Source organism: Heteronotia binoei, chromosome 9 (genome assembly GCF_032191835.1).
Source record: "Heteronotia binoei isolate CCM8104 ecotype False Entrance Well chromosome 9, APGP_CSIRO_Hbin_v1, whole genome shotgun sequence".
Taxonomy (NCBI): Eukaryota; Metazoa; Chordata; class Lepidosauria; order Squamata; family Gekkonidae; genus Heteronotia; species Heteronotia binoei.
In genome coordinates, this window is record NC_083231.1 from 807252 (window position 1) to 834408 (window position 27157).

Genomic DNA, 27157 nt, shown 5'->3' on the forward strand with positions numbered 1-27157 from the left:
CAGGAAGTGACATCACTTCCTGTGACATCGTCCCCCCTCCACGCCACCTGCCGGAAGCAGGAAGTGACGTCACTTCCTGTGACATCATTTCCCCAAATGCCACTGCCGGAAACAGGAAATGACATCACCTCCTTTGACAGCACTTCCTGTGATGTCATTTCCCCCAGATATCACTGCCGGAAACATGAAGTGACATCACTTCCCCAAATTGCCACTGCTGGAAACAGAGACTTCTGGTGACATTACCACCCCCAAAATATACAACTTGAAAAAAGAAGAGAAACTTCAAGATGTTCCCTGCTGAAGAAAAAAAGGCTCCAACAGCAACCCCTCTTGAGTCAGATTCACAGGAAAACAATCCACTATCCTTGATACCTGCTTGTGCTGACAAACATTTCAACAAGACTGTCCACAGTATCAAAGGTTCTTGATCAACCCAGTAAAAGCAACAAAGCAACCCTTATCTACAATCAAACTGAGATCAGCAGCTAAAACCACCACTGCCAGTCTGTGTCCCGTAGCCCAGCCTGAAGCCAGGCGGATACAGGTCTAGAAAAGCAGGTCCCCCCCAAGCAGCACACAAAAAAGAAAAAGGTGTTCAGGTGCCACTAAAATACTAAAAACTGCAAAAAAGAAAGGAAACCAAGTTCTCTTCATATTATTAAAGTGGTGGAACGAGCTGTCAAGTCACAGCCAATTTGTTCCTTACCTTCTGTTGTGTGATTCACTGATGAAGCCTTATCCCACGACAACAGCATGTGTCTCTTGAAACAACACATATTTCTAAATAAGCAGTCAAACTACCTTAAGAAAATGCCAGTACAAAAAAACTATTTAACAACTTGCAAGTGTCTATGTCCAAAAGAAGAGTACGCAGTCCAATATTTAGATGAAGCCAGTGTTAAGTCTCCTCTATCTACAGTATAGCCAAAACTTAAAGGCAAGTCTAAGTATGAAATTGTTGCATATAAGAACAGTAGTTTTCCAAATGTAATCCAGGTATATACAAACTGAAAACACATGATACACACAGTGACCAGGATCCAATTAGTTCCATGTCCCAAAAAGAGCACTGGACTTGTATTTCTTGAACTGCAGCCACCATGGCAAATGACTTTTTGAAACAAAAGAGCATTTCAAAGCCATGATGTAATATATAGCAGGGGTGGCCAACGGTAGCTCTCCAGATGTTTTTTTCCTACAACTCCCATTAGCTCCAGCCATTGGCCATGCTGGCTGGGGCTGATGGGAGTTGTAGGGAAAAAAAAACATCCGGAGAGCTACCGTTGGCCACTCCTGATATATAGCATGAATGTCTGTTGTTCAAAATTAAATCAATGTTAGACTAAACAAGCCCTGTGTTAACTTAGGGCAAGTTCTGGATCCCAGCTACTACAGAACTATTTTTTTAAAAAAGGTAGCCCCCTGTGCAAGCACCAGTCGTTTTCGACTCTAGGGTGACATTGCTTTCACAACGTTTTCATGGCAGACTTTTTACAGGGTGGTTTGCCATTGCCTTCCCCAGTCATCTATACTTTCCTCCCCAGCAAGCTGGGTACTCATTTTACTGACCTTGGAAGGATGGAAGGCTGAGTCAACCTGAGCTGGCTACCTGAACCAGCTTCCGCTGGGATCAAACTCAGGTCATGAGCAGAGGGCTCTGACTGCAGTACTGCAGCTTTACCACTCTGTGCCATGGAGCTCACTACAGAACTATTTAGCAGAATTCTAAACCCAAGATTGCCAGTTTAGCCTTTATCTTCTTCTTACTATTCTTCATAGAGGTAAAAAGTCCCAGGTACTTAAAATAATTTTTAAAAGCTTTAGACAGAAATGGAATCTGAATATTGCATGTTAGTTCCAAGAAGTCAAAAGCAGTCTTCTACCTCAGGTACACGTACACACACACACAAAAAAACCTGAGTTCAAATAATTTTCAGGACCTCCCAGTTAGAATGCATCCTTCTAGGCAAAAGAAATGAAGTTTACATGCCCAAGAACAACTCTTGTCACCATGTTTAGGGGAAGGGAAAAAGAGGAAGCAATATTTAAACAGGCCATAAGGAGGTCACTGTTACTCACAAAGATAGTACAGCTTGACTTCATCTATTCAGAAGTATCCTTGTAATAGGTGGAGTTTGCCACATTTGCCATCGTACAAAACTATGGGTTGGCATTTAGATTTATTAATTCAAAGTTTGATCCTAGGCCTTATTCCACTCACATAAGCCAGTTATTCCCATTTCAAGATCTCCACTGATTCCATCCTCCAGCTATGAAACCCCCAGAAGGCTTCCCAGTTTCCTAAGGTTCAGTAGTCCTCACAAGCAGAATTTTGGGGAGACACAACAGGAAGGAGATGGTCGGAAATGCCCATTCCATGAGCACAAGTGAACATGCAGTGCACAAGATTCCAACCTAAGGTGCTTCACCAAGCTCTATTAAACAGAATACAACTAAACAGAACAAACTAAATATAGCTAAATAGAAGCCCTTATGATAGTCCAAAAGAAAGTCAGGTCTTCTGTTTTTTTGTTGAATGTTATGGATACACCCTACTCCTGCTTGTGTACACAATTGCCTCTCTGCATAACAATTTATACACCAACCCCAGAAGTCATCTAGCCTTTATAATTACATCCACGATACTTAACAAACTTCTGTAGTTATTCTTTGTGACCTAGTTTAGTTTAATGTGCTATTACCTGCAGTTAATGTAGTCCATGTGAAAACTCTCTCGCTAGGATTCCTGTTTTCCATCTGTCCCTCTACATGTCCACAGAGAAAGATGTTGGCTTAACATTTGACATAAACTGTGAATGTCTTCCCTTGACTTCTTTATGCAGTTCACTTTTCAGCCAAGAGGAATGCATTCCCATTTAAGTGTGATAGTTCATCTTATCAAGACAACTAAAGTGTGACTCATTGGACTCATTGGGCTTTAACACCTGGGGCAGGTACTGCCAAAATGAATCAGATCACAACCCAGTCTCCTACTTCTGACAATGACCAATGACAGATACTTAGAAAGTGGTACAGGAAGCAATGTCTCTAGTAGAACTTCTTCCTTCTCTGTAGTAGGGATGCTATCAGTTTAAAAAGCTAGCATAGTGCTAAAAGACAGCATGCTGAACAGGAAATTGGAAGGCTACAGCTGAAACTGCAGTGATTTTCCCTCATTCTGCATGTATCTGTAACAGAAAAACAGTCATATCTAGGTAGAACTCCTATAAACAGAAACAGGAATTGATAGTGTAGATGCCAACACCAACAGACTGTTTCACCTTTATGTCAGATCTTATCAACTTGGCTAACAGGAAAGTGATTTAAACACTAAGCAAAAGTTCAGCAAAAGGGCTTCAAGGCTTTTGGCTCTAGGTAAAAGTAAAGACGTTGGTCTTAACTGCTACAGTGTGAGAAATCCCTTGATGAGACTGTTTCTCCAGTCAGCTATCTACAAGTACCGTATTTTTCGGACTATAAGAAAAAAGTGGGGGGGGGGGAAGTGTGTGCGTCTTATGGTCCGAAGGTACGTACCTTGGGGGGGGGGCGATCTGCTGCCTCTTCCTCCGATCTGGCGCTTCCCCCCGCGCCTGCCTGGCTCCATCTTTGCATCGGCCTTGAATCGCTCCCGGGCCTCCCGTCGCCTCTGGGAGATTCGCGAGCAGCGCTTTGGTGCTCGTTAAGGTCCCCATGCCGTATTGCGTTTGTTGATGGGGGTGGGCTAAGTCATCCTCCCTCTGCTCCACCCCCGTTTGCTCTGTTGGCTCTATCTGCACCACCTTCATCACTTTCAGGGTGTGGATCCCCCAGTGGGGTGGGCTCTCAACTCCCTCCGCCAGCTGTTTCTGATAGCCCTGCGCACCCTCTTTCATTTGATATGTGTCCCGTGCGGGTGGCACCCTCCTGCCGGGAGATGCCGCAAAATGAGCCCCCTTGAGGCTTATGGCGGCAGGGCTCGGGGGAAGCGAGCTAGACTGCTGTTCTTTTGAGGGGTTATAGAGTGTTTCGAGCCCGTCCCTGTGGCATTGGTCCCATCGTTGTGGGACCCAGGGGGCCGGCGCGGCGGCCCGCTGAAGCAGCCTGTCGGTCACTTCCGGGTTCCTGTCCTGCATCTCGACCTGTGTTATTAGTGACAGGCTGCTTCGGCGGGCCGCCGCACCGGCCCCCTGGGTCCCACAATGATGGGACCAATGCCACAGGGACAGGCTCGAAACACTCTATAACCCCTCAAAAGAACAGCAGTCTAGCTCGCTTCCCTCGAGCCCTGCCGCCATAAGCCTCAAGGGGGCTCATTTTGTGGCATCTCCCGGCGGGAGGATGGCACCCGCACGGGTCACATATCAAATGAAAGAGGGGGCGCAGGGCTATCAGAAACAGCCGGCGGAGGGAGCCGGGAGCCCACCCCACTGGGGGATCCACACCCTGAAAGTGATGAAGGTGGCGCAGATAGAGCCAACAGAGCAAACGGGGGTGGAGCACAGGGGAAGTGTCCTCCCAGACACTCGATTCTTGAAACCCTTCTGCGTCCCTGGGGCGGCGCAGGGCCCACGGTGCGACTAGGCCATTACTCCAGTTGACTAGTGACCCCTGCGGCCATTACCCGGGCGACCCTGACGAATGGACCGCCGCCATCACCTTACCTTCCCCCTCCCTGCCCACCCGCCCCTGGAAGCCTTCGGGGCTCCCGAGCGGGATCCTCCGCTGTCGCCGCTGCCGGAAGTGCCCTCCGAAAAGGAAGCGTCCTCCTCTCCGCTGCCGCCGCTGCCACCGTCGTTACCACACACCAGGCGTTGTCCGGAACTAGCCGGTGACCGCGCGGGCCCATGGGACGTGTAGTCCGCTGATCGGGAAAACTACAACCCCCAGGAAGGATTGCGCGATGGAACGACGTACGGAGAGAGCGATTGAGCGTGAAGGGAGGAGGAAAAAGGAGGAGGGACGGAATTGGAGGGAGGGGGGAGAGGGTGGGGGGAATAGCCCAATCAGAGCTCGAAGTTGGGGAATGGGGCGTGGCGATGCCCAAATAGGGAAGAGAGGGGCCGGGGATGGGTGGGAGAGAGAAAGTATTCCAGGCGCTGCAAGACGCAACAGAAACAATCCCCGAGGCGGTGCTCGCGCTTGCTGCTGTTTCTTTTTTACAGCGCCGGCCAAAGGAGCAATGTGGAGCTAAGAGAGGGAGCGCAGCCAGTCACATCTGGAGTGGAGTGGAGTGGCGAGCCGGCCGGTCCCGGGAGCGTCGCTGGGGCTCTCGCCTTGGCCGCGCCTGCAAGGGAGCAGGAGGAGGGGACTGCGGTGGGAGGGATTTTCACGAACCCGGGATTTGCTTGGTCCTGGGTGAGCCAACCCGGGAGGCGGGAATTTGGGGGCAGGGGCGGGACTTTCCCGGGTGGTCGGGACAATCTGGCCACCCTAGCCCCAGATGTTCTTTGTACCAAGTGAGAAATTCCTCCCTTGCGGTTAACAATTGCTCTTGTTTGAAATGCAAGTCTCTGTTCCCAGGGTTAGTAAAAGGGCATAGAGTATAGCAGTCTACAAAATGGAGTTAGTCATGTCAAGCAAGCATATCTATCTACTATAGGAATAAAGGTAAGTTACAATGTCTGACAATGATACTCATTACATTGTTAAGTACTGCCATCTAGTGGACAAGAAAATAATTCATAAAAGCAATAAAGCTCAGACTTAAACCAACCTTCTAATTGGGAGGCAAAGTGCAAGTCATGCTCCGTCTTGTGCTGTTTGTCCCAAAGCATTTTAATGCAAACTAAAGTGCATAACTTGGAGTAGAGGCCTCTTAACTTTTCCTTCCTGCCATTTGTCACCCATAGCCTGTGCCTTCACTGTCCACATGTCAAGTTGTGTTTCAGATGGCCAGGATACATTCAGAAATATTCTCAGTGTCTGAGAATATTTATTGCAAATCTTCCCCATTATTGCAATTCTTTCCCAAGGAAACTGTCCAAAGCTCATTCCTGAGCAACTTTCAAAACAGTGCCCTGTTTTGAAGTGACTTTTGTAAGTCATGGCTAAGCAGAAAAAAACCTGAGGAGTTTAAGGATGTATTTCTGTTTATGCATGTTATTCTATACTAATGGCCTTCAGCTTAAAAACAAAAGGCTTTACTAACATTCCTGATCCTTAGAAGATATTGAAGAAGTTATTGGATTTATACCCCCCTATACTCTGAATCTCAGAGTCTCAGAGCGACATACAATCTCCTTTACCTTCCTCCCCCACAACAGACACCCTGTGAGATGGGTGGGACTGAGAGCTCTCCCAGAAACTGCCCTTTCAAGGACAGCTCTGTGAAAGTTATGGCTGACCCAAGGCCATTCTGGCAGCTACAAGTGCCTCCACTTGTAGGGAGTCAAACCCAGTTCTCCCAGATAAGAGTCTGCATACTTAACCACTAGACCAGACTGGCTCTCCAGTTTGGAATGGGATATGCACTAAGCTGAAACAGAAATAAATAACCTCCAAACCTGCACCTATCCAACTCCTGCTAAGCAGCACCTTTCTCCTTCCAATCTTACCCCTTACCTCTGCGTAGCTCTGTTTCTGTGTGACACAGATTCCCTTCACTATTCCACTGCCACCATCCTGCATTGTGTGATGCCTCTTTTCTCTTTCCTCAGCCACCACTGCCAGAATCGCTTGCCTTTTCCAAGTGGCGCTAGACCTTGTGAGCACAATAAGGCAAGGAGGTGTCACTGTCCCACCACATCTCTTCCACATCTTGTGGGTCTCTAAGGTATGACATGACTCGACTCTAGCTGTCCTAATGTAGACCAGCATGGAACTTTCTCTGGAACAAGGTTTTCTAAGGCCCCCATGTGACATTCCTCCAGATTTCTATCAAACATTAGAAGGTTAATCTTGTTTTGGAAATAACAAGTTCTCACTTATTAAAGAAATTAACTTTATTATTTAAATCTTTTCATAAACCAATACAAAAATACACATATAATAGTACAAAATGCAGTGGTGTCATGAACATATGTGTGTGTGTGTTTGTCATCATAAGCATATTATGACATTTTACAATTCAGCTGACTACTCCTGCCTTGTGAAATGTCAACATAACACTGATTTTTCTACATATCAAAATATTAAATAAACTATATGCTGAACAGTTTCATGGATCATGCATAGAGTACAGCGACTGTAAGGTCCACAGATATACATAACTGGACTCTTTCACACAACAATCCATGTAGCTTCACAAAGCAGGGCCAGATCTAGGGGGGGTGGGCAGAGGGGGGTTGCTTGCCCTGGGCACTGACAGAGGGGTGTGTGTGCCAAATTGGGTATGGAGTCCATTGTATTCGATGGGACCATCAAATAGAATGGCCCATAAGGGGACGCCATTTCTTAATTTTGCCTCCCCTCAAAAAACATGTAGATCAGGTCCTGCCACAAAGCCTGGATGTGACTGGATTGTCTGCTATCTCCCCACCCCCTGCAAGCTGCTGTTTTAACTTACACACCTCTGGGTAGGGTGCCAGCTTTGGGTTGGGAAATACCTGGAGATTTTGGGGGGGAGCCTGAGGAGGAGGTTCTCTTATGGATTAAAAACTGGTTAAATGACAGGACACAAAGAGTCGGAATAAATGGGCAGTTCTCACAATCAAAGGAAGGAAGCAGAAGGGTTGGTATTGGGGATGGTTCCATTTCATGTCTTCATCCATGACCTGGAACTAGGGGCAAGTAGTGTAGGGGCCAAATTTGCAGATGACACCAAATTATTCAGGATGGTGAAAATCAAGGCTGACTGTGAAGAGCTCCAAGAGGACCTCCACAAACTGGGTGAGTGGGCGACAATGTGGCAAATGAAGTTCAATATTCAATACATTGATGCACATTGGGACAAAAAAACACCCAGCTTCAAGGATGGACTAACGAGGAGTGATTGAAAATAAGACAGCCGATATTTTAATGCCCCTGTGCAGATCCATGGTGTGGCCTCATTTGGAATACTATGTACAGTTCTGGTCACTCTATCTCAAAAAAGACATGGCAGAGCTGGAAAACAGACAGAGGAGGGCAACCAAGGTGATTAAGGGGCTGGAGTACTTTCCCTAGGAGGGAAGTGTGAAGAGTCTGGGACTTTTCCATTTAGAAAAGAGAGGATTAAAGGGGGGGGGGGCAGGGGCATGAGGGAGGTTTGTCAAATTATGCATGGGGTGGAGACAGTTAAGAAAGAGAAATTTTCCTCCCTCTCTCAAAATACTAGAATTTGAGGGCATACAATGAAGTCGATGGACAGTAGATTCAGGACAGACAAAGTAAATTCATCTTTATACAGAGAAAGATTAAAATGTGGAATTTGCTGCCAGAGGATGTAGTGATGGCCACATGAGTAAACAGCTTTAAAAGGGGATTAGGGCAATTCATGGTGGAGAGATCTATCAATGGCTACTAGCTGTGGTGGCTGCAGGGAACCTCCACATTCAGAGGCACTAATTGATTAATTATCCTATGACAGTGTTTGTAGTATAGCTAGGAGAGTCTAAGATTGTCTGGCAGCCAGACGTTCTAGCCTTTTAGCATTATGCACCACTAGGTGGTGGACTACACTTCTTTTTTTTAAAGCAGATGTTCCAGAGGTGGTTTTCCATTGCCTGCTTCAGTGTCACATCCCTGGTATTCCTTGGAGGCTGCCCATCCAAATACCAGTCAGGGCCAACCCTGCTTAGCTTCTGACACCTAACGAGGGCTCAGGTCAGGGCTCAGAGGCACTGGTCCTCTGAATCCCAGTGCCTGAAAGGCAACATCATGGAAGGCCTCAGCCTCTCTGCCCTGTTGTTGGCCCTCCAGAGGAACTGGCTGGCCACTATGTGAGACAGAAGGCTAGACTAGATGGACCCTCACTGGTCTGACCCAGCAGGGCTCTCCTGATGTTCTTCTCGGGGGAAGGCCTTAGCCTCTCTGCCCTGTTGTTGGCCCTCCAGAGGAACTGGCTGGTCACTGTGTGAGACAGGAGGCTGGACTAGATGGGCCCTCACTGGTCTGACCCAACAGGGCTCTGCTGATGTTCTTCTTGGGGGAAGGCCTTAGCCTCTCTGCCCTGTTGTTGGCCCTCCAGAGGAACTGGCTGGCCACTATGTGAGACAGGAGGCTTGCCCTGTTGTTGGCCCTCCAGAGGAACTGGTTGGCCTCTGTGTGAGACAGGAGGCTGGATTAGATGGACTCTCCCTGGTCTGACCCAGCAGGGCTCTTCTGATGCTCTTCTCAGGGGAAGGCCTCTCTGCCCTGTTGTTGGCCCTCCAGAGGAACTGGTTGGCCTCTGTGGGAGACAGGAGGCTGAACTAGATGGACCCTCATTGGTCTGATCCAGCAGAGCTCTTCTTCTGTTCTTATGTGCCTGGGGTTTGGGGAGAGACCTCAGCAGGATATAAGGCCAAAGCAGTCATTGTCTCCAGAGGGACTGGTCTTGGTTGTCTGGAGATCAACAGTAATAGCGGGAGATATTTTTCTGGTAGTGTAATAGCGTCCAGAGAAAGGTCCTCAACACTAGAAACAAGGCATCAGAAGCTTGCCTAGGATACTTGGTGAGGGGGAGAGAAGTCCTCCACTCTTTCTTCATTCCTCATTCATTGAAATAGCTGCACATGTTGCTTTGGTCAAGCAGCTGACGGAGCCTCCATCCCTGCCTTCAGGGGTCATGTTCTGTGCCTGTGAAGTTCACGTGATGCAACTGACCTCAAAGAGTGAGGCAGCTGAATGCATCCGATAAAAAATGGAAAAGGGCATGGCAAGGTTAACAATGATGATCCAAGGCTCAAATCCAAAAACCATTTCTTCCAGTCCATTATCATACTCAGGACGGCAGCCGAAAGCTGCTGGGATCCAAAGCTGGGGGAGCAGGACAAAAAAATGGAATACATTAAAACAAATATAAACTTCAACTGCTTTGTTTCACAGCCTGTCTTTCTCCCCAGTAGAGGCTCAAAGCAGCCTATATCATTCTCCTCTCCTCCATTTTATCTTCACAACCAATGTTCCCTCTCAGCTGCAGAGTCTTGTCAGCAAAAATTCTACTTTGTGAGCTCCTGCATCAATGAGTGTGCTCTGGGGTCATCCTTCCTGAGCTAAGACAAAAAGGTATAAGCTAGAGGCTAAAAATCTGTGAGCTAGCTCACACCAACTCAGCATAGAGGGAAGCAGGAGTCAAGTTGCACCTTTAAGACCAACAAAGTTTTATTCAGAACGTAAGCTTTCATATGCAGACATACTTCTTCAGACAAGGGGATAAGGTACAGTGGGCTGAAATACGTAGTTGGTGGGTTAAGAGTGCAAACTGATACAAAACTAGGATCACATGGCAAAACAGTGTAACAAATAAAATAAAACTTTGTTGGTCTTAAAGGTGCAGCTTGACTCTTACTTTGTTCTCCTGCTTCAGACCAACACAACTGCCCACCTGGACCTCTCAGCTCAGAGGGGACACTGACCACACCCTGGAATGAAGTTGGACTCCAGCAGCACCTTTAAGGCCAGCACAGCTGCAGTCTGCTCTACCTGGAGATCTTGGGGGTGCAGCCGGGGTCAGGCAGGATTTGGGGAGGGACCTCAGCAGGACTGGGAATTGGAGGTCCTCTGGAATTACAGCTCCTCCCCAGACTACAGATCAATGCCCTGGAGGAAACGGATGCTTAGGAGAGTGGGCTCGGTGGCTTTGTACCCCACTGAGGTCCCTGGCTTCCCCAGGCTTCCTCCCCAAATCTCCAGGAGTTTCTCAAGCTGGATTTGGCAACCCTCACCAGGGGCCAAAGGGGACCTGGCAATCCTAGTCCAGTGCCATAGAGTCTGCCCTCCAAAGCAGGGGAAATCAGTTGTAATAGCAAGGGATCTCCATGCCTCACTTGAAGGTTGGCAACCCTAGACTGGATCAAGCACAAAACCTCTGCTCGCATTGTATCCCCACTTGCATTTCCACTTGCTCTGGATCTTGTGCAACCAATTTCTGGGGAGGAAAAAGCTTAATGTTGCACAATATCTTGCATGAAGGGAACTACGCTGAGTCCATTTGTGTTCCACTTGTGCATCACTGGATCCAAGTTGCTACATGGAAGTCTGGCTGCAGGCAGGTGTATTTTCTCCTACCTCAGGGGTGGCAAATGGTAGCTCTCCAGATGTTTTTTGCCTACAACTCCCATCAGCCCCAGCCATTGGCCATGCTGGCTGGGACTGATGGGAGTTGTAGGCAAAAAAAATCTGGAGAGCTACCGTTGGCCACCCTTGTCCTACATGATGAGCAAGGCCAAGACACAACAAAGTATTTAGAAATCATGCAGAACTCATTGGTGTCAGATCCTCCATTGATTTCAGTGTCATTTAAGCACACTTAACATTCCCACGTGGGCTTAGACAGAGGTCCTAAATCCTCGTTCTTAAGCATATCCATCAGTTTTAATGTGCTCTGGTGTGGGAAACACCTGGAGATTTTGGGGGTGGAGCCTGAGGAGGGGAGGGCTTTAATGGGGTATAATGCCATGAAGTCCACCTTGCAAAGCAGCCATGTTTTCTGGGTGGTCTGAATTCTGTTGCCTGGAGACCTGTTGTAATAGCAGGAGATCTCCAACCACTACCAGAAGGTTGGCATCTTACCTGCATACCAGTTGTAATCCCAGGAGATCTCCAGCTACCTCCTATTTATCACCGAGGAAGTAAATTGCAGGTGAGGGCCTTTACCCAATTTGTTGACTCCCAATAAACCTGTAAATCTATTAATTAATTAAATTTCTAGCCTGCCCTTCCCAGCATTGCTCTTGTTTGATTGGTGGGGAAATGGACAGGCTGAGAGAGTGGCTAATCCCCACCCCCACCCCACCCCTGCCTCTGTGGCAGGTGCTTAGATGTTCAGACTGTGCTAGATGATGTTTACTTTTGTGCTGTGAAAAGTTTCACCTGCTGGTTCCTGCAGACTGATGCAAGAGCAGCTGACCAAGGTTGTTTTTTTCTTGATCAAGGTGTCTCCCCTGGGCTAGGAAATACCAGGAAAAAACCAGCAGGAGCTCCTTTTCATATTAGGCCACACCTTCATTGTTTCGCACAGGGCTTTTTTTGCAGAAAAAGCCCAGTAGGAACTCATTTGCATAATAGGCATCTGACACTAAGCCAGCCAGAACTGGGTTCCTGTGCATTCTTGCTCAACAAAAAAAAGCCCTGGGAAATACCTAAAGATTTTGGGGCTAGAGCCTGGGAAGAGCAGGTTTTGGGGAGGGAAAAGGCTTTAGTGGAGTTATAATGCCACTGAGTCTGCCCTCTAAGGGAACTATTTCCTCCAGGGTAACGATCTTGATTATCTGGAGATGAATTGTAGGGAAATCTCCAGGTAGCATTTGGAGTTTGGCAACCCTTGTGGGAGAGCCCTCCTTACAGCAACTTACCGACAGATTGCAAAGGAACAGAAAAGCTGCCACATTCTTCAGGATGCGCCGTTTGTTGAGTGTGAAGTTTCTTCTGTAGTGTGAGGAATCCGATGGAGAAGGAGGGAAAGCTTTGCAGGTTTCCCCCTTTTCTTCATCCAGAGTGCCAGCGCCGTTACTCTCAGGCAGAAAAACACTGCCGTTGAACTTGCACGGGGGGAACTCTCCATTGTGAATGCCATTGGTCCCATTATAGATTTCTTTGTAAGAAGGTGCAGGAGAAAGAGTGCTCCCATTGGACACTGTTAGTATCCGAAGAGTTTTGATGTCATCGTGACCCTTTTCATGTTCACGATGTATTGATTCAATTATAAACAGGTTCTGGACATATTTCTCAATGATAACTAATATGGAATAAGGCAGGTTGTACCATGCATATGCAGGGTGGGTTTCAGCACAGATAATTGCCAAGATGGAGCCCCAAGAAAGGAGCCAGGATCCTGAAGCCGTTCCAACAAGAAGGTCCCCATCAAGTTTTCTGGCTGGGTTTTTGGAAACGTCCAGTGATCTACCTTCAAGTCTATAGATCAGCAGAGCGACAATTCCAGCCACACACATCAGGGTCAGTACAATGATTGCATACAGGTAAAACATCATCAGTGCAATCTCACTCTTTAGCTTGGAACGTCCAATCTGAATCAAGTACACTACGACAATGGCAATGGTGGTGGCAAACACAACCATTCCTACAATGGTGCCGAGTGTTTTGCCTTGAAATCTGAAGGGTACCTTGTGATGCTGAAGGTGCTCTATGTTGCGCCCAATGTTCTTCCAGAGCACATACAGCACTGTGGAGGCTAAGATGTGATACTCTATGTTGAAAGGGTACAAGTAGTATATCCCTTGAGAAAATATGGAGCAGAGAGATGGAATGGTACAATTGCACTGTGGTGCATGGTCATCCAACTCTAAGGAAAGAAGACAAGAGCAACATATGAAGGTGAATTAAGTTATAATATCATTTTAGATGTGCACAGGATCAGGCTGTATAAATGCTATATCAATGGAAACAGAGAGCTCATGGCACCACACACAAGTCCACATTATACTGGCCAGTGCTGTTTATTTATTTATTTGATTTTTATTTGATTTATACCCCACCGAAGCGGGCTCAGGGCGGCTACTGTCAACTCAGACTGGCCATGTAGTGGCAGCCAGTTTGGTGTAGTAGTTAAGTGTGCAGATGCTTATCTGGGAGAACCAGGTTTGATTCCCCACTCCTCCACTTGCACCTGCTGGAATGGCCTTGGGTCAGCCATAACTATCACTGCTGTGAGAGCCCTCTCAGTCCTACCCACCTCACAGGTTGTTTGTTGTGGGGGGAGAAGATATAAGAGATTGTAAGCTGCTCTGTGTCTTTGATTCAGAGAGAAGGCCAGGGTATAAATCTGCAGTCTTCTTCTTCTCTCCAGGGTCTCAGGCAGAGGTCTTTCATATCACCTGCTACCTTGTCTTTTTAACTGGAGATGCCAGGGATTGAACCTGGGACTTCTGCATGCAAAGCAGAGGCTCTGCCACTGAACCACAATTCCTCCACACAATCAGCCTCTGTGGAGAAGCACCTGAAACTGAATGCTATTCATAAGAAACAGAGTAGTGAATGAGAGATCTGCCACCTCAGACTCAGCACAAACCATCAGACATATGCCTCCAGACCATACTGAGGAACCTGAGTCCAGGAAAAGGACTCATGCAGGCCCAGATCTAGGTGGAGGCAAGAGGGGCAATGCCCCTTCTTGAATCTGCTACACTTCACCCCCACCCAAAGTGAGCCACAGGAGAGATGCAGCTAAGGTTAAAATATATTTTAAATATAAATTCACCTGTGGAAATGTAGACAAGAGGACTACCACAGACATAGCAACAACGAACACAGATTGTGCAACTTTAGGAATTCAAGACAAAAGAAAGCAGATGAGAAAGTGACTCAGCTGTGCTGGGAGGAAGGAGCTGGTACAGAATCACTGGTGAGGTGAGTGTTAATTTTGTGTCTACCAAGGGTGCCCACTGCTTTCACCTCATCAAGATCTTAATTTCGTGTCTTTTTATTTCATTTTGTCTACCTTCCTTCCTTTCATTTTTCTTTCTCGCCCTCCTTTCTCTCCATCTTTTTCCTACCATTCTATCTCTCATTGTTTCTCTCTCTCTTTCTTTATATTTTATCCTGTTTGTCTGTCTTCCTTCCTTCCTGCCACCTACACATTCATCACCCCCGAAAAAGATATATATTTCTAGGGCCCACTGTATTTCTTCTACAGTGGGCTTTACTGCTAGTAGTATATAAACACCTAGTTTCTTTAAATGAAACTATGTCCTCAGAGCCAGATTAACTGCATCCAAGGGTACTAAAAGAACTTGCAGACATAATTTCTGAGCCTCTGACCATTATTTCTGAGAATTCTTGGAGAACAGGTGAGGTGCCAGAAAACTGGAGGAGGGCAACTGTGGTCCCTGTCTTCAAAAAGGGGAAACAGGAGTATCAGGGTAACAACCAATCTGTCAGCTTGACCTGGAAAAGTTTTAGAACAAATCATCCAACAGTCAGTCCTTGAGCATTTAGAAAAGATGACTGTGATTACTAAGAGCCAGCATGGTTTTCTCAAGAACAAGTCATGTCAGACTAACCTGATCTCTCATTTTTTTAGAAAGTGACTGGATCAGGGGAATGTGGTAGACATACTTTATCTTGATTTCAGTTAGGCTTTTGATAAAGCTTCACATCATCTTCTTGTTGATGTTGGTACAATGTGGTTTGGATCCTGTTACCATTAGGTGGATCTGTAACTGGCTGACAGATCGCACCCAAAGAGTGCTTGTGATGGTTCCTCATCCTCTTGGAGAGGAGTGACAAGTGGAGTGCTTCCAGGATCTGTCCTGGGACCTGTTTTGTTCAACATCTTTATCAATGATTTGGATGAAGGAATAGAGGGAATGCTTATTAAATTTGCAGATGCTACTAAATAGGGAGCAGTAGCAAATACAGTACCTTGAGACCTTGACTGAGCTAAAACAAATAAAAGGAATGTAAAGGTCTGCATCATTATAGGATGGGGGAGAAGTGCCTTGACAGTAGTATGTGCGAAAATTATCTAAGGGTCTTAGTGGACCATTAACTGAACATGAGTCAGCAGTGTGATGTGGTAGCTAAAAAAGCAAACTCAATGTTGGGCTGTATCAACAGAAGTATAGTGTCCAGATCACACAAAGTGATGGTATCGCTTTACTCTGCTCTGGTAAGACCTCATCTAGAGTATTATTCAGTTTGGGGCACCACAATTTAAGAAGGATATAGAGAAGCTGGAACAGAGGAGGGCAACAAAAGTGGTGAGGTGTCTTGAGACCTAGTCCTACAAGGAAAGACTGAAGGAGCTGGGTATGTTTAGCCTGGAGAGGAGATGACTGAGAGGTGATATGATAACCATCTTCAAATTCTTAAAGGGCTGTCATGTAGAAGATGATGTGGAGTTGTTTTCTGTTGCCCCAGAAGGTCAGACCAGAACCAACAGATTGAAATTAAATTTAAAAAAATGGCTAAACATTAGGAAAAAATTTCTGACAGAGCAGTTCCTCAGTGGAGCAGGTTTCCTTGGGAGGTGGTGGGCTCTCCTTCCTTGGAGGTTTTTAAACAGAGGCTAGATGGCCATCTGACAGCAGTGCTGATTCTGTGAACTTAGGTCAGATAATGAGGAGGGCAGGAAGGGTTGCACCAATATTTAGTTCTCATGGACCTTTCTTGCACAGGTCAGGCAGCAATCTTTCTCCAGGCCAGTTTGGCCAGGGATCCTGGAGGTTTCCCCTCCCTGCTCTTCTGGGCATGGAGCGGGGGGTCACTGGGTGTGTGGGGGGGAGGTATTTGTGAGTTACCTGCATTGTGCAGGAGGATGGACTAGATGGCCCTGGAGGTCCATTTCTACTCTATAATTCTATGATTCCAGGGATGAGACAAAGCAACCCAGCAAAAGATTGTGGCAGGCAACTCCCCCCCACCCCCAACCCCAAAAAAGCCTTTCTGTTGACAGAGCCTTTATAAGACAGGGTAGTCAGACTTTTAGAAATGAGCAAAGCCATTCTCTTACCTATGGAGATATTCCCAAACCCCAGAGTAATTAGCCTTTCCTTGTGCTCATTGAGTTGATGTTTCGATTCTGCTAAGACGGCATTTGTCCACAGAAGCAAATTTGTGAACACTGAATGGATCACTCCAAACCTAGAAGGCAATGCAAATGCAATGTAAATGCATTTTGTTGAGAAACAACCTCTTAAAAGAGGACATGAATACTTTACTTTCTGCTATTTAAACTGGTGCATAAGTTACTGAGTCTCAGGCTTTAAAATATCTCTCTGCCTTGTCAGAAGGATCCAGAGATTACCATAAAAGAAGCTTGCTGGGGACCCATAGAAAGAATGGCTCAGGGCTGGATAGAAGTTATATCTCCAGTGGAGAAACTCCTGGCTTCGGATCCACTACCTTGCCCCAGGAAAAGGATGGGAAATGAAGAAAAACAAGAAAAACAAGAATCTCTCCTTTCATTATATGAAACTTCATGGGCATTCTATGGTGTAGGAACTGTGATCTTCTAGGCCAAGGGAAGCAGAGACAATCACAGCGCATACTGTGAGAAAGTCAGCAAGGAGCAACAAAGGCATACCACCACCACAAACAGATCTAGAATCATAGACTTCACGGAGTAGGAGGGGGCCCCAGAGGCCATCTATTCACATCCCCTGCTCAATGCAGGATCAGCCCTGGTGAGAGTTCGTCCAGTCGCTGCTTGAAGACTGCCAGGGAGGGGGAGTTCATCACCTCCCTCGACAGTCAATTCTGCTGCTGAACTTATGGGAAAATAATTTTATCTCTAATATCAGGCTGCTCCCATTCTGCTACTGTAAACATATTTTTTCTGCTACCATTTTGAGACTTTAAAAATAATTTCCCCTAATATCAAGCTGCTACTTTTGATGATATTGTATTTATATCCTACACTATACTCTGAATCTCAGAGCAGTCTCCTTTGCCTTCCACCCCCCCCCCTCCCCACAACAGACACCCTGTGAGGTAGATGGGGCTGAGAGGGCTCTCACAGCAGCTGCCCTTTCAAGGACAGCTCCCACAAGAGCTATGGCTGACCCAAGGCCTTTCCAGCAGCTGCCAGTGGAGGAGTGGGGAATCAAACCCAGTTCTCCCAGATAAGAGTCCATGCACAACCACTACACCAAACTGACTATCTTTCTGCCCATAACCTTAAATCAATTATTGCAAGTCCTGTCCTCTGCTCCCTGCTCTCCTCTAAGGAACAGCCCTTCAAATATTAAGGAGAGCCATCATAGTCCCTCCCCCCCCTCAACCTCCTCGTCTCCATACTGAACATTCCGAAGTCTCCCAGCCTTCTCTTATAGGGCTTGGTCTCTACCTTCTTGACCATTCATTGACTGAGGGGGGGGGGGGGGGACTGAGCACATTCCAAACTCTTTTATGTTTATAACATGTCAAAAATATGTTCCAAATTCACAAGCCAGGTGACTTGCTCACCACAAGCTGGTGCCTGCCCTGCACTGAGGGGAAAAGTTAGTGAGATCTGATTCCTGGAGAGTTTTCAAGGACAGGCAATGAGCAGCAGAAATTGCCTGCATCTTAGCATAGCCTCACTAAGTGCTCCCAAAAAACAGTGAAAAGGTAAGGGGAAGGAGTACTGCCCACACTAGACATAATATGCAAGAGGGGACAAAAGGCTATGAGAAAATACTAGACTTTTGCTCACTGATGGTAGACATCGACCTGGAGATCTCCCACTATTACAGCTGCTCTCCAGAGATCAGTTCCCCTGGAGAAAATGGCTGCTTTGGAGGGTTGACCGTATCATATTGTATCCTGCTGGGGTCCCTCCCCTCACCACGCCCCCTCTAGGCTCCACCCCCAAGATCTCCAAGTCTTTCCCAACTCAGAGCTGGCAACCCTACTCAATATACAAGTTCTCCTGCTGTTTAACTTAAGTGAATATTTCTTTGTATGATCTTCATCTTTCCACATCATCAGCTTTTGGGTTTGCTGTTCTTATTTTCCAGGTTTAAAAAAACAACTAAAGTGTATGTTATTATAAACACAAACCATTATATTATTTTACCTTTCCAGTGTTTTGAAAGACTGGATAATGTCCTTTGCATGGCACCATAAGAAATACACCTGAAAGGAAATATGAATAAAGGTTGTTGCAGAAAACTGTTGCCCTACCGTATTAGTCAAGTGCATAAACAGAAATAAGTTAAATAAGTTAGAGGGAGGTGTTTGTGAGTTTCCTGCATTGTGCAGGGGGTTGGACTAGATGACCCTGGAGGTCCCTTCCAACTCTATGATTCAATAAATGTACACGAGGACATGAACAACCCAAATCCATTCAGTTGTAAGCAAGCTAATGTTCTGTAAGGATGTTTTATCCATCCCATTGTCTAATCTGAAAATATTGAACTCCTGTGGCAAAGGCATGGGGTTATGTAATGTGTCGAGGACAACACAAGATGCAGAAATTGCAGCACTTCTGTACCTTCCCTGCTTCAGGGCTTTCAGGAATGACAGACCTGCAGCCTTGCAGTCCCAGATCCCTTCCCCTTTAAAGGCATTTTGTGTGGGGGGGGAGGTTGGTGATTTCCACGCTCTGCCTTTCTTCCTTGCATTACTCTTCCTATCAGGCCCTGCCCTGGATGGCCCAGACCCGTCAGGTCTCAGAAGCCAAGGAGAGTCGGGTCTGGCCAGTGTCTGGATGAGAAACCAGATGCAGGAAGTGCAGGGCTGACACCTCCGAACATCCCCTGCCTGAAACCACCTCAGAGGTTCCCAGAAGTTGGCGGGGACTGGATGGCCAAAAACAAACAAACCTCCTAACCATTTATCAAGGAATTTCCTCTTCTTTATCTTTCCACCAATCTATCCAAGAAAGGAACTGCCTTCTTTCATTTGCCTTCTTTACTTTCTAGATAAAACTATATATACCATAATTTTCAAGGAAGGCAAAGAATAACTCTTCAGTGAGGTAAACTAGGTAATTCCCATTTTATAGATGTGAAAAAGCGAGACTGAGAAATTTTAACTTGAAAAAAGATCCTACTGTGAATTTGTGGCTATAGCAGATATTCAAATCCAGGACAAACAGCCCATCCACTGAATTACGTGGGGTCCTTATACAAGGGGAGATATACAGCACTTTGCATTCTAGACATGCAAGTACTTCTTCTTAGAAGGCTGTGTTATTATTATTATTAGCAAGTTGGCATTTTCCAGACAAGAGAGGTTCAGAGGTGGTCTTGCCGTTGCCTGCCTCTGTGTAGCAGCCCCAGTCCCTCTCCAAGGACTAGCCAGGGCTGACTCTGTTTAGCTTCTGAGAGCTGACAAGCCTGGGCTATCCAAGTCAGGGTGAATCTGTTGTCACACATATAACTTGAAATGGTTACATTATTATGATAGGTGATTTATGACTTTCTGTGGAAAGTTATTTGCTTCATTAACAACTTGGCCCAGCATACACAAACACTTTACACCCCCATCCATACAGTGGTGCACATCTACCACACCTTCAGGAGGAACCCTCCGCTCTCCCCTTGGGAAGTAAGCAGGAAGGCTGCCCTCCAGAGAAGCTCCAGGGGCCCCACATGGACTTCCTGCAAGCGGGTCTGCTTAGAAGGAGACTGCCAAGCCTGTCTCCACACATGCATGCCCTGCCCTGCGCCAGGCTCTGCAGCTTCCTCGTGGACAGACAGACAGACAGACACTGATTTCAAGAAGGCTCAGCTCCTTTCTTCCAACTACACATCATGTTTAAAAGCAGCTCAACCCAACACACAAAAGAAGTCCTGACATCTGCACAGAACGCCAATCACACTTGGGGTTTCTCTCCACAAGGCAGCCTCCCTGCTGCTTATGGACGTGAAAAACAAGCCAAACTATATAGCACTATACAGGAGGTTATATTGACAAAAATACCATGTACCAGTCCTTTCCCATATTTAGACTAACATTCCATAATTTTCTGGCTGGTATATGCTTCTCCTGAAAAGCTAGAACATTATGGAACGTTAGTCCGAATGCAGGAAAGGACTAGTGCTTCTAATAATGTGCTATTTTGTTTGCAATTTTGGCATGGAGCCATGAGATGTTGAACCATATATTAATCTTTGGCTGATGAAAGTTAGAAAAACTGAAACTGGTCCCAACTTTTTCCTTCTTTGGATTGATATTTACAATGCGGCTTTAAGAAGAAGGCTTGCTTGGGAACTGATATATAGGACTTAGAGCAAACGGGAACTTTTCCTTCCAGTTTTGTCATGAACATATTGTACGTGGCATTTTTGTCAACATAACCTCTTGTATAGTGCTACACAGTCTGGCTTGTTTTTTACTTATCATTGTGTAACTGTGGTTCCTTATTGTTGTAATTTATCGCTTGTGGACTTGTGGCATGCTTGCTGGGTGACTTTCTGGCAAACAGATGTGCTTAAACTCTGCACTTCACAGAGGCCTGGACAAGTGTTCCAACCTCCAACCTGTTCACAGGAAAACAGATCAGTTTCCCTTGAGAAAAAACCAAGCTGAGCCATCTGTGCCTGGAATGGGGATGGGGGGAGGGGGGATGTCATAACTGTACTGTGCTGGGAAGAATCAGGATGCAGCTATATTGATTACAGGGTCTTGGCACAGTATAGTCTGGGGACAAGGGGAGGGGGGTGCTGGGAAGACTTTCAGCCCCTTCCTTTCTGGTCTGAGCTGCAGACCAGAGAGGAACTAGCAGCTCCAAGGTCTGCTGCGCCCTCCCTTCCCAAGATGGGCTGGTCCCTGTGGGTGGACTGCAGCAAGCGGCCTGAGAGTCCCCTGGCTGACAGCAGATGCTGGGCCCAATGGCCCAAAGTCCTTCCTGTCCCCCACCCTGACTTTGGGCAAGCACAGATCTCACTCTTCCTTGCTGAGACTACCTGAGTGCCCCCATTTGACTACAGCACTCCTGACAGGCAGAGCTGAACCAGTTTTTGCTCCTTTGAAGACATTGAGTAGGAGAAAGTCTCTACAAATCCTGCCCACTGATGCACAGGCTTCTACTACAAGACTCCACATTGTGAAAGACAACTTACTAAAATCATTACATCTAGTCCCTGCAGGCAGATGCCCACCAAACTGCACAGTCAAAACTGGCAGAGGGATTGTGTCCCCTCTAGGTGACTTCTCCTGTGAGTGCTTTGGTTATCTTTAATGCAGATTCAAATGTGCTCATGGCATACCTGCCATTTATTTTCTTTGATCTCTTTAAAGTTCAGGAAAAGGAACAACAAAAGGTTGAGATTAGAGGGGCATGGGAAGCAAGAGAGTTACAGGAGAAGTTTGAGCAAAGACTGAAAAGCCTTTTGTCTAGACCCCAGTTTTTGCTATTTCAGACCTGGGCCAATAATGGGAGTGTTATTCTCTTTGCTCTGGGTTCTTAGATCATGCCCTTCACTGTAATGTTGAAGTATTTACAAGAGGTGTATTATGCGGTTAGTTATGTATGGCTGTGTGTCTCTCTCTCCCCTCTTCTGTACAGCTCTCCACTACATATGGAGGGGCTAAGGTTACCTCTCCTCTTCAAGGTTGACTGCATAGGGAAGGAAAGGGGGCTTGTGTTGTTCTCCCCATCCTCAGCATTCGCAGAAGGGCAAGGAACAAGCTGACTCTGTTTGAAGTCTGAGGCTATTATTTCCATTAGCACTGGAAAATCTATCCTGTTGCTGCTTTCTGCTTCACTGCTAAAGATTTGCTGGTCATATTAAAGGATGCTGTAAGTGGAACCCATGGAACCCAGATGTAGATGCCAACCAACCCATTTTGGGATCTAGAAAAATGACTAGATATTCTTGTAGGGCTCTCTTTGGCTCTGGGTCCAGGCAGATGGGAACTTCTGCCCCAGCCCCTCCCGTTCTCTCAACAGCCTTGCGTTTCTTTCTGTGGAGCTACTGCAGGCATCTTGGTCTCCCCCTGCTGATGACATTTTTTTTAGGATTATAATGTAGTTGCATCATAGATGGTAGAAATGGACCAAAACTCTATGATTCTCATGGTGATGTTTTGGAAGAGGACTGGGGTAATTTTAAACCAATAATGACAAGCTCATCAAACCAACCCTACATGGCCAGTGGAAGCGAAATATAATTCAGTTGTTTGCCCATTTAGAAATAAGATTAAGAGAGTTTTGTTTTTTGTTTTTGTTTCTTTAGTAAAGAGATCGTTTTCATTTGGAGATATGGCCAATATCCCTAATGTGCCCATAACCTCTGTAAAGAGCATGGGCGCTGCAAGAACCATCCCTCTGGGTTGTAAAACCTCAATGCCGGAGGCAGGCAGAGAAAGGGGGGAGGGTACACAACCTGTTTTCACCTCATCTCACCTTACCTCTCCTTTAGTGGCGAAGGAACAGGTACAATTAGGTACTAAAGCAGAGATAAGCCAAGTACTAGTTACCTAGAATCCCCTTCAACTTCCACTGTCTGTTTCTGGGGTAGATTCAGAATTCTCAACAAACAAAGCTTGGCTTATACTCAAGTGCTTTTGATGTGATAAATGCAACATCTAACCAGGCACAGCACATGTGAGAACTAAGGACATAACAGGAATAATGGAATAACCAACGGAGGTTACCTGCACAAGCGTATGCACAGCATGTGTCACAGGGAAAATGCCTTCTGCGATTGATAAGCAATCTGAATATCCCACGAAGTATCCAATTTTGAAAGAGTCCATAATTAAAGTAATCATTGCAAACAAAGTAATCCCACCTAAGAAAAAAATAAAAGAAAGAAAAATGATACTATGAAGCCTAAAGCAATTTTTTAAAAGGCTAAGCCAAGAATTAAGCTTGTAGACTGAAAATGTCAAATACAAGCTTGGACAGCTACTGAAAATGCTGCAAGACTTTTCTATTTTGGCTGGGTTCTAGTGGATGGAGTGGGACATTTTGAATTTGGTCCTTGTGCTTTTTGTTGTTGTTCAGTCACACAGTCAAGTCTGACTCTTTGTGACTCCTTGGACCAAGTCACGCCAGGCCCTTCTGTCTTCCACCAGCCTCCGAAGTCCACTCAAATTCATGTTAGTTACATCAGTAATGCTGTCCAGTCATCTCCTCTTTTGCCATCCCCTTCTTCTTTTGCCTTCTGTCTTTCCCAGCATTAGGGTCTTCTCCAGTGAGTATTCCCTTCTCATTTGGTGGCCAAAGGAGTTGAGCTTCAGCAACTGACCTTCCAGGGAACAGTCAGGGTTGATTTCCCTTAGGACTGACTGATTTTATCTTCTTGCTGTCCAAGGGACTCTTGAGATTCTTCTCCAGCACCACAGTTCGAAAGCATCTATTCTTCTGCACTCAGTCTTCCTTATGGTCCAACTCTCACAGCCATACATTACTACTACCATTGCTTTGACTCCTTAATTTCACAGATGAATTTTTAACTACATTTTGAGGTTGTTCCCAATCCAAATAGATACACAGCAATACAGGATGCTGGGGCATCAACATCTTGCTGAAGGAGTCCACCCCCTTTAATTAAGAAGCTTGCCAGTCCTTTATGGTTCTGGAATGCCATAGAAGCCAGCATGCTGCAGACCCATAGCCACAGTGGAGCCTCTGGGGGCCCAGCCCCCCAACTTACTGCCAAGACCCCAAATTCCCATCTAGCCCAGGTGCATTTCTCTTTGCTGGCAAGCCCTGTGGTGCCCTTCAATCCACACTGTCCTTTCTGTCACTGTCTTCAATGGGGCTTCTTATCCCCCTGAAGCCACAGGACTGAAGCCCAAGAAAAGGGGCAGAAATCCCGGCGGGAGGTTCCTCCACATCAGAACTGCAGCCCAAAGAGTGAAGCTTTCAGAGCTGACCCAACAATGCCCAGCTGATCCTGCCACTCCCACATCTTAAAGTTCAGTGGTGAGGAGAAAAACAAGTGGAAGGGCAAATAAATGCCTCCCCTCCCCCCCCCCCCCCGGTTGCTGCATTTCAAGTCTGGCCTCCCCCAGGTGTTCAGCTTAATAGATATATGCATTGAGCACATTAGCGCATTTTCCCAGGTAATTTAAGTGCCCCCTTAAAATTTAAATACCCCTGAACAAAAAAATCCTGGCTACAGCCCTGGCATGCTATCAGAATTACAGAGCTAGATCCAGAGTAAATTAGTTCCCACTGATTCCCCCTTCCTTCTGCAGAGCCCTCCTTGCATTCCTCAAGGTTTCCTGTCCCCAGGGAGCAACATTTCATGGAGTGCAGTGGCAAGAGGAGAAGCAGGGAGGTTCTATTCTGTGGATAGAAAACTGAGTCTAGATTCATCCCAGGGCCTGCCTCTCCATGAGTTCAAGGGAAGACCTGAAGGTTGTCTGCAATGTCTAAGGTTATGAGATATGGGCCTGTGCCTTTAAAATTCCATTACATTTTAGCAGAGGTGGGGGAAGAGTTTGGGTGTCCAATGGGCCTGCTTTGATCTGTTTAGGTGCTCAGCTGATCTTAGACCACCCATGAAGCCATTGAGTGTTGTATGATGTTCTCACTAGGAGCTCTCCCAGGTCCTGCAGAAGAATTCCACACACACCCACATCCACACCCGCCCAGGGTTTCTTAGCTGCCACCTGCTGACCCATGCCAGGCACCTCCTGTGTCATTCAAGCCACCTTCAAGCCTTGACTTCCCAACCCTGCCTTCCCACTACCTCCAAAGCAGTTGACTTCTCCCCAAAGTGGACCCCAGATGGCTGGCCACATCCTTCTCCCCTTCTCCATTTTGTTCTCACAGCTACCTTGTGGGCTGGGCTGAGAGAAAGTGATTGGCCCAGGGTCACCCAGTGAGCTTGCAGGGGCCAGGAGGTGAAGCTCTCGTCCATCAACCTGCCTGCCTGTAGGTGCCCAGAAAAGCAAAACCCTCTCCTTTCACCCCCTTCCTCTGCTCTGCATTCCAACTAGTCCCGAAAACACAGCTTCTGCAGGCAAATCCTGTAGAAGTCAGGAAATCTATGCTAACAATTTGCTTATACATTTGTATGGTCTACTGTAAGCACAATATTTTACTGATTGCATATTTTGCCAGCATTGTTTTATGATACTGTGGCTGTATTCCATATGTGCCTAAATCCTACTGAACTCAATGGGACTTACTGCCAAGTAAGCACACAGGAATCTGCACTTCATGTGCGACTACAGTTCAGCTAAAATACATTCTCAAATACTTCCCCACCTATATTTTATATCACTGGACACAAATCTTAGTATGACTAGAATATTGAGACCAAACTCTTGCACTCAAGAGAAAGCTCAGTTGAAGTCATTTGGACTGCCTTTTACAGGGAAGAAGGGCCCATGATGGGCCACAAAAAGCATGCAGCTTTCCCTGAACCCCACCAGACATCAGCCATAACATCCCTCACCAGCGTGCCAGAGATCTGCAGGCATTTGTTACACTGCTAAGCCCCTATTCTTCAATGGCTTCAACGGACTTGGAAAGGGCTAACTTTGTTCAGGTCCGCTCTGTGCCTTCCTTCTTTCTAAGTCAATGTAGTGTGAGATGAGGTTGTGCTTCGAAGAGGAGCCCAGGCAGTCGGACCCTCAAGGGCAGATTGGCTCAAAAGGAAAAGTCCCTTGTGCTGGAGCCAATGAAGAGACTGACTTACCAGAGCACTTTCCGTCCCCTCCTGCACACACAGGCAGTCCTGGGGGCTGAAGACAGCCCTCCTGAGCCTCACTGCCTGGGCCCCTGAAGCTTCCAAACCGGCAGAACTCCCCCCCCCCTTGCTTGAATGCCCCAGGCTGGCCGGCCATTGTCAGTGCCAGAACCAGAGCCAGACAGCTGGGATGCAGCAGGGCAGCTTGGAGGCCAGGGCTGCCGGCCTCCCCTGGCCTGGAATGGCAGCTGGAGGGATCCTTCCCCTGGAGAGAAAGGCGGCTTGGAGGGCAGCATTGTACCCCAGGGGTTCAGGGCTGCCAACCTCCAGGTGGGACCTGGGGATCCTTTGACATTACAGCTGATCTGCAGGCGATTGAGAGCCGTTGCTTTGGAGGGTGGGCTCTGTGGCACTGAACCCCACAGCTCCCTCCCCCCTCTCAGCGGCGGGTTCGGATCCTGCCTCGCTCACACTTGAGCCAGCGGGCGCCGGCGTGGGTGTCCTTCTCCTGGATGAGGCGCTTGTGGGCGTAGCGGCGGCAGCCGTACCAGGCCATCCAGAGGAGCTGCAGCAGCATGAGCGTGACCAGGTAGGCGAGGACGGCGCTCTTGGCCAGGCCGGCGGCGTGCACGGCCCACGCGAACATCAGCACCAGGCCGGCCAGGAAGAGGTTCAGCCCGTACTGGCTGCTCAGGATCTCCGCGCTCTTCTGCGGGTAGGCGCCGCCCCGCGAGGCCGAGCGCTCCCGGCTCCGGGACACCTGCGCGGCGGCCGGCCTCTCCAGCTCCCACTCGTCGGGCGCCCGGGCGCGCCTCTTCTGGCCCTCGGCCGCCATCCCCGCCGACCGCGCTCGACGGGGCTCCCTGGCGCTGCGCCCGCTGGCCGTCGGGGCTGAGGCTGGCTCGGCAGGCGGCTCGGCAGAGCCTTATATGCGCCCTCCTGCTGCCCTGGGCGGCGGGCGGAGTCCGGTTACAGCCGGCGGGAGCGGGGAGGCGTCGGGGCTCTCTTCCCCGGCCGGCCGCGGGGGTGGCGGCTAGAGGGGCCGGGCAGGCGGGACCAGCGCCGCTTGGCACTCGCGC

General features: G+C 47.4%; 1 protein-coding gene and 1 non-coding gene across 2 annotated transcripts; both read right to left on the bottom strand.

The window, feature by feature from the left end:
* Positions 1–9613: 9613 nt before the first annotated feature.
* On the bottom strand, positions 9614–26913 carry OTOP1 (otopetrin 1). The gene is made up of 6 exons (XM_060247259.1): positions 26550–26913; positions 23086–23222; positions 18557–18615; positions 16511–16641; positions 12396–13342; positions 9614–9858 (listed from the first exon to the last, which is right to left on the bottom strand). The coding sequence occupies exons 1-6, from the start codon at positions 26911–26913 to the stop codon at positions 9688–9690; spliced, it is 1809 nt and encodes a 602-aa protein (XP_060103242.1). The 3' UTR covers positions 9614–9687.
* Positions 13896–13966, bottom strand: TRNAA-UGC (transfer RNA alanine (anticodon UGC)). The gene has a single exon. It is a non-coding gene; the product is annotated as a tRNA-Ala (tRNA).
* Positions 26914–27157: the final 244 nt, after the last annotated feature.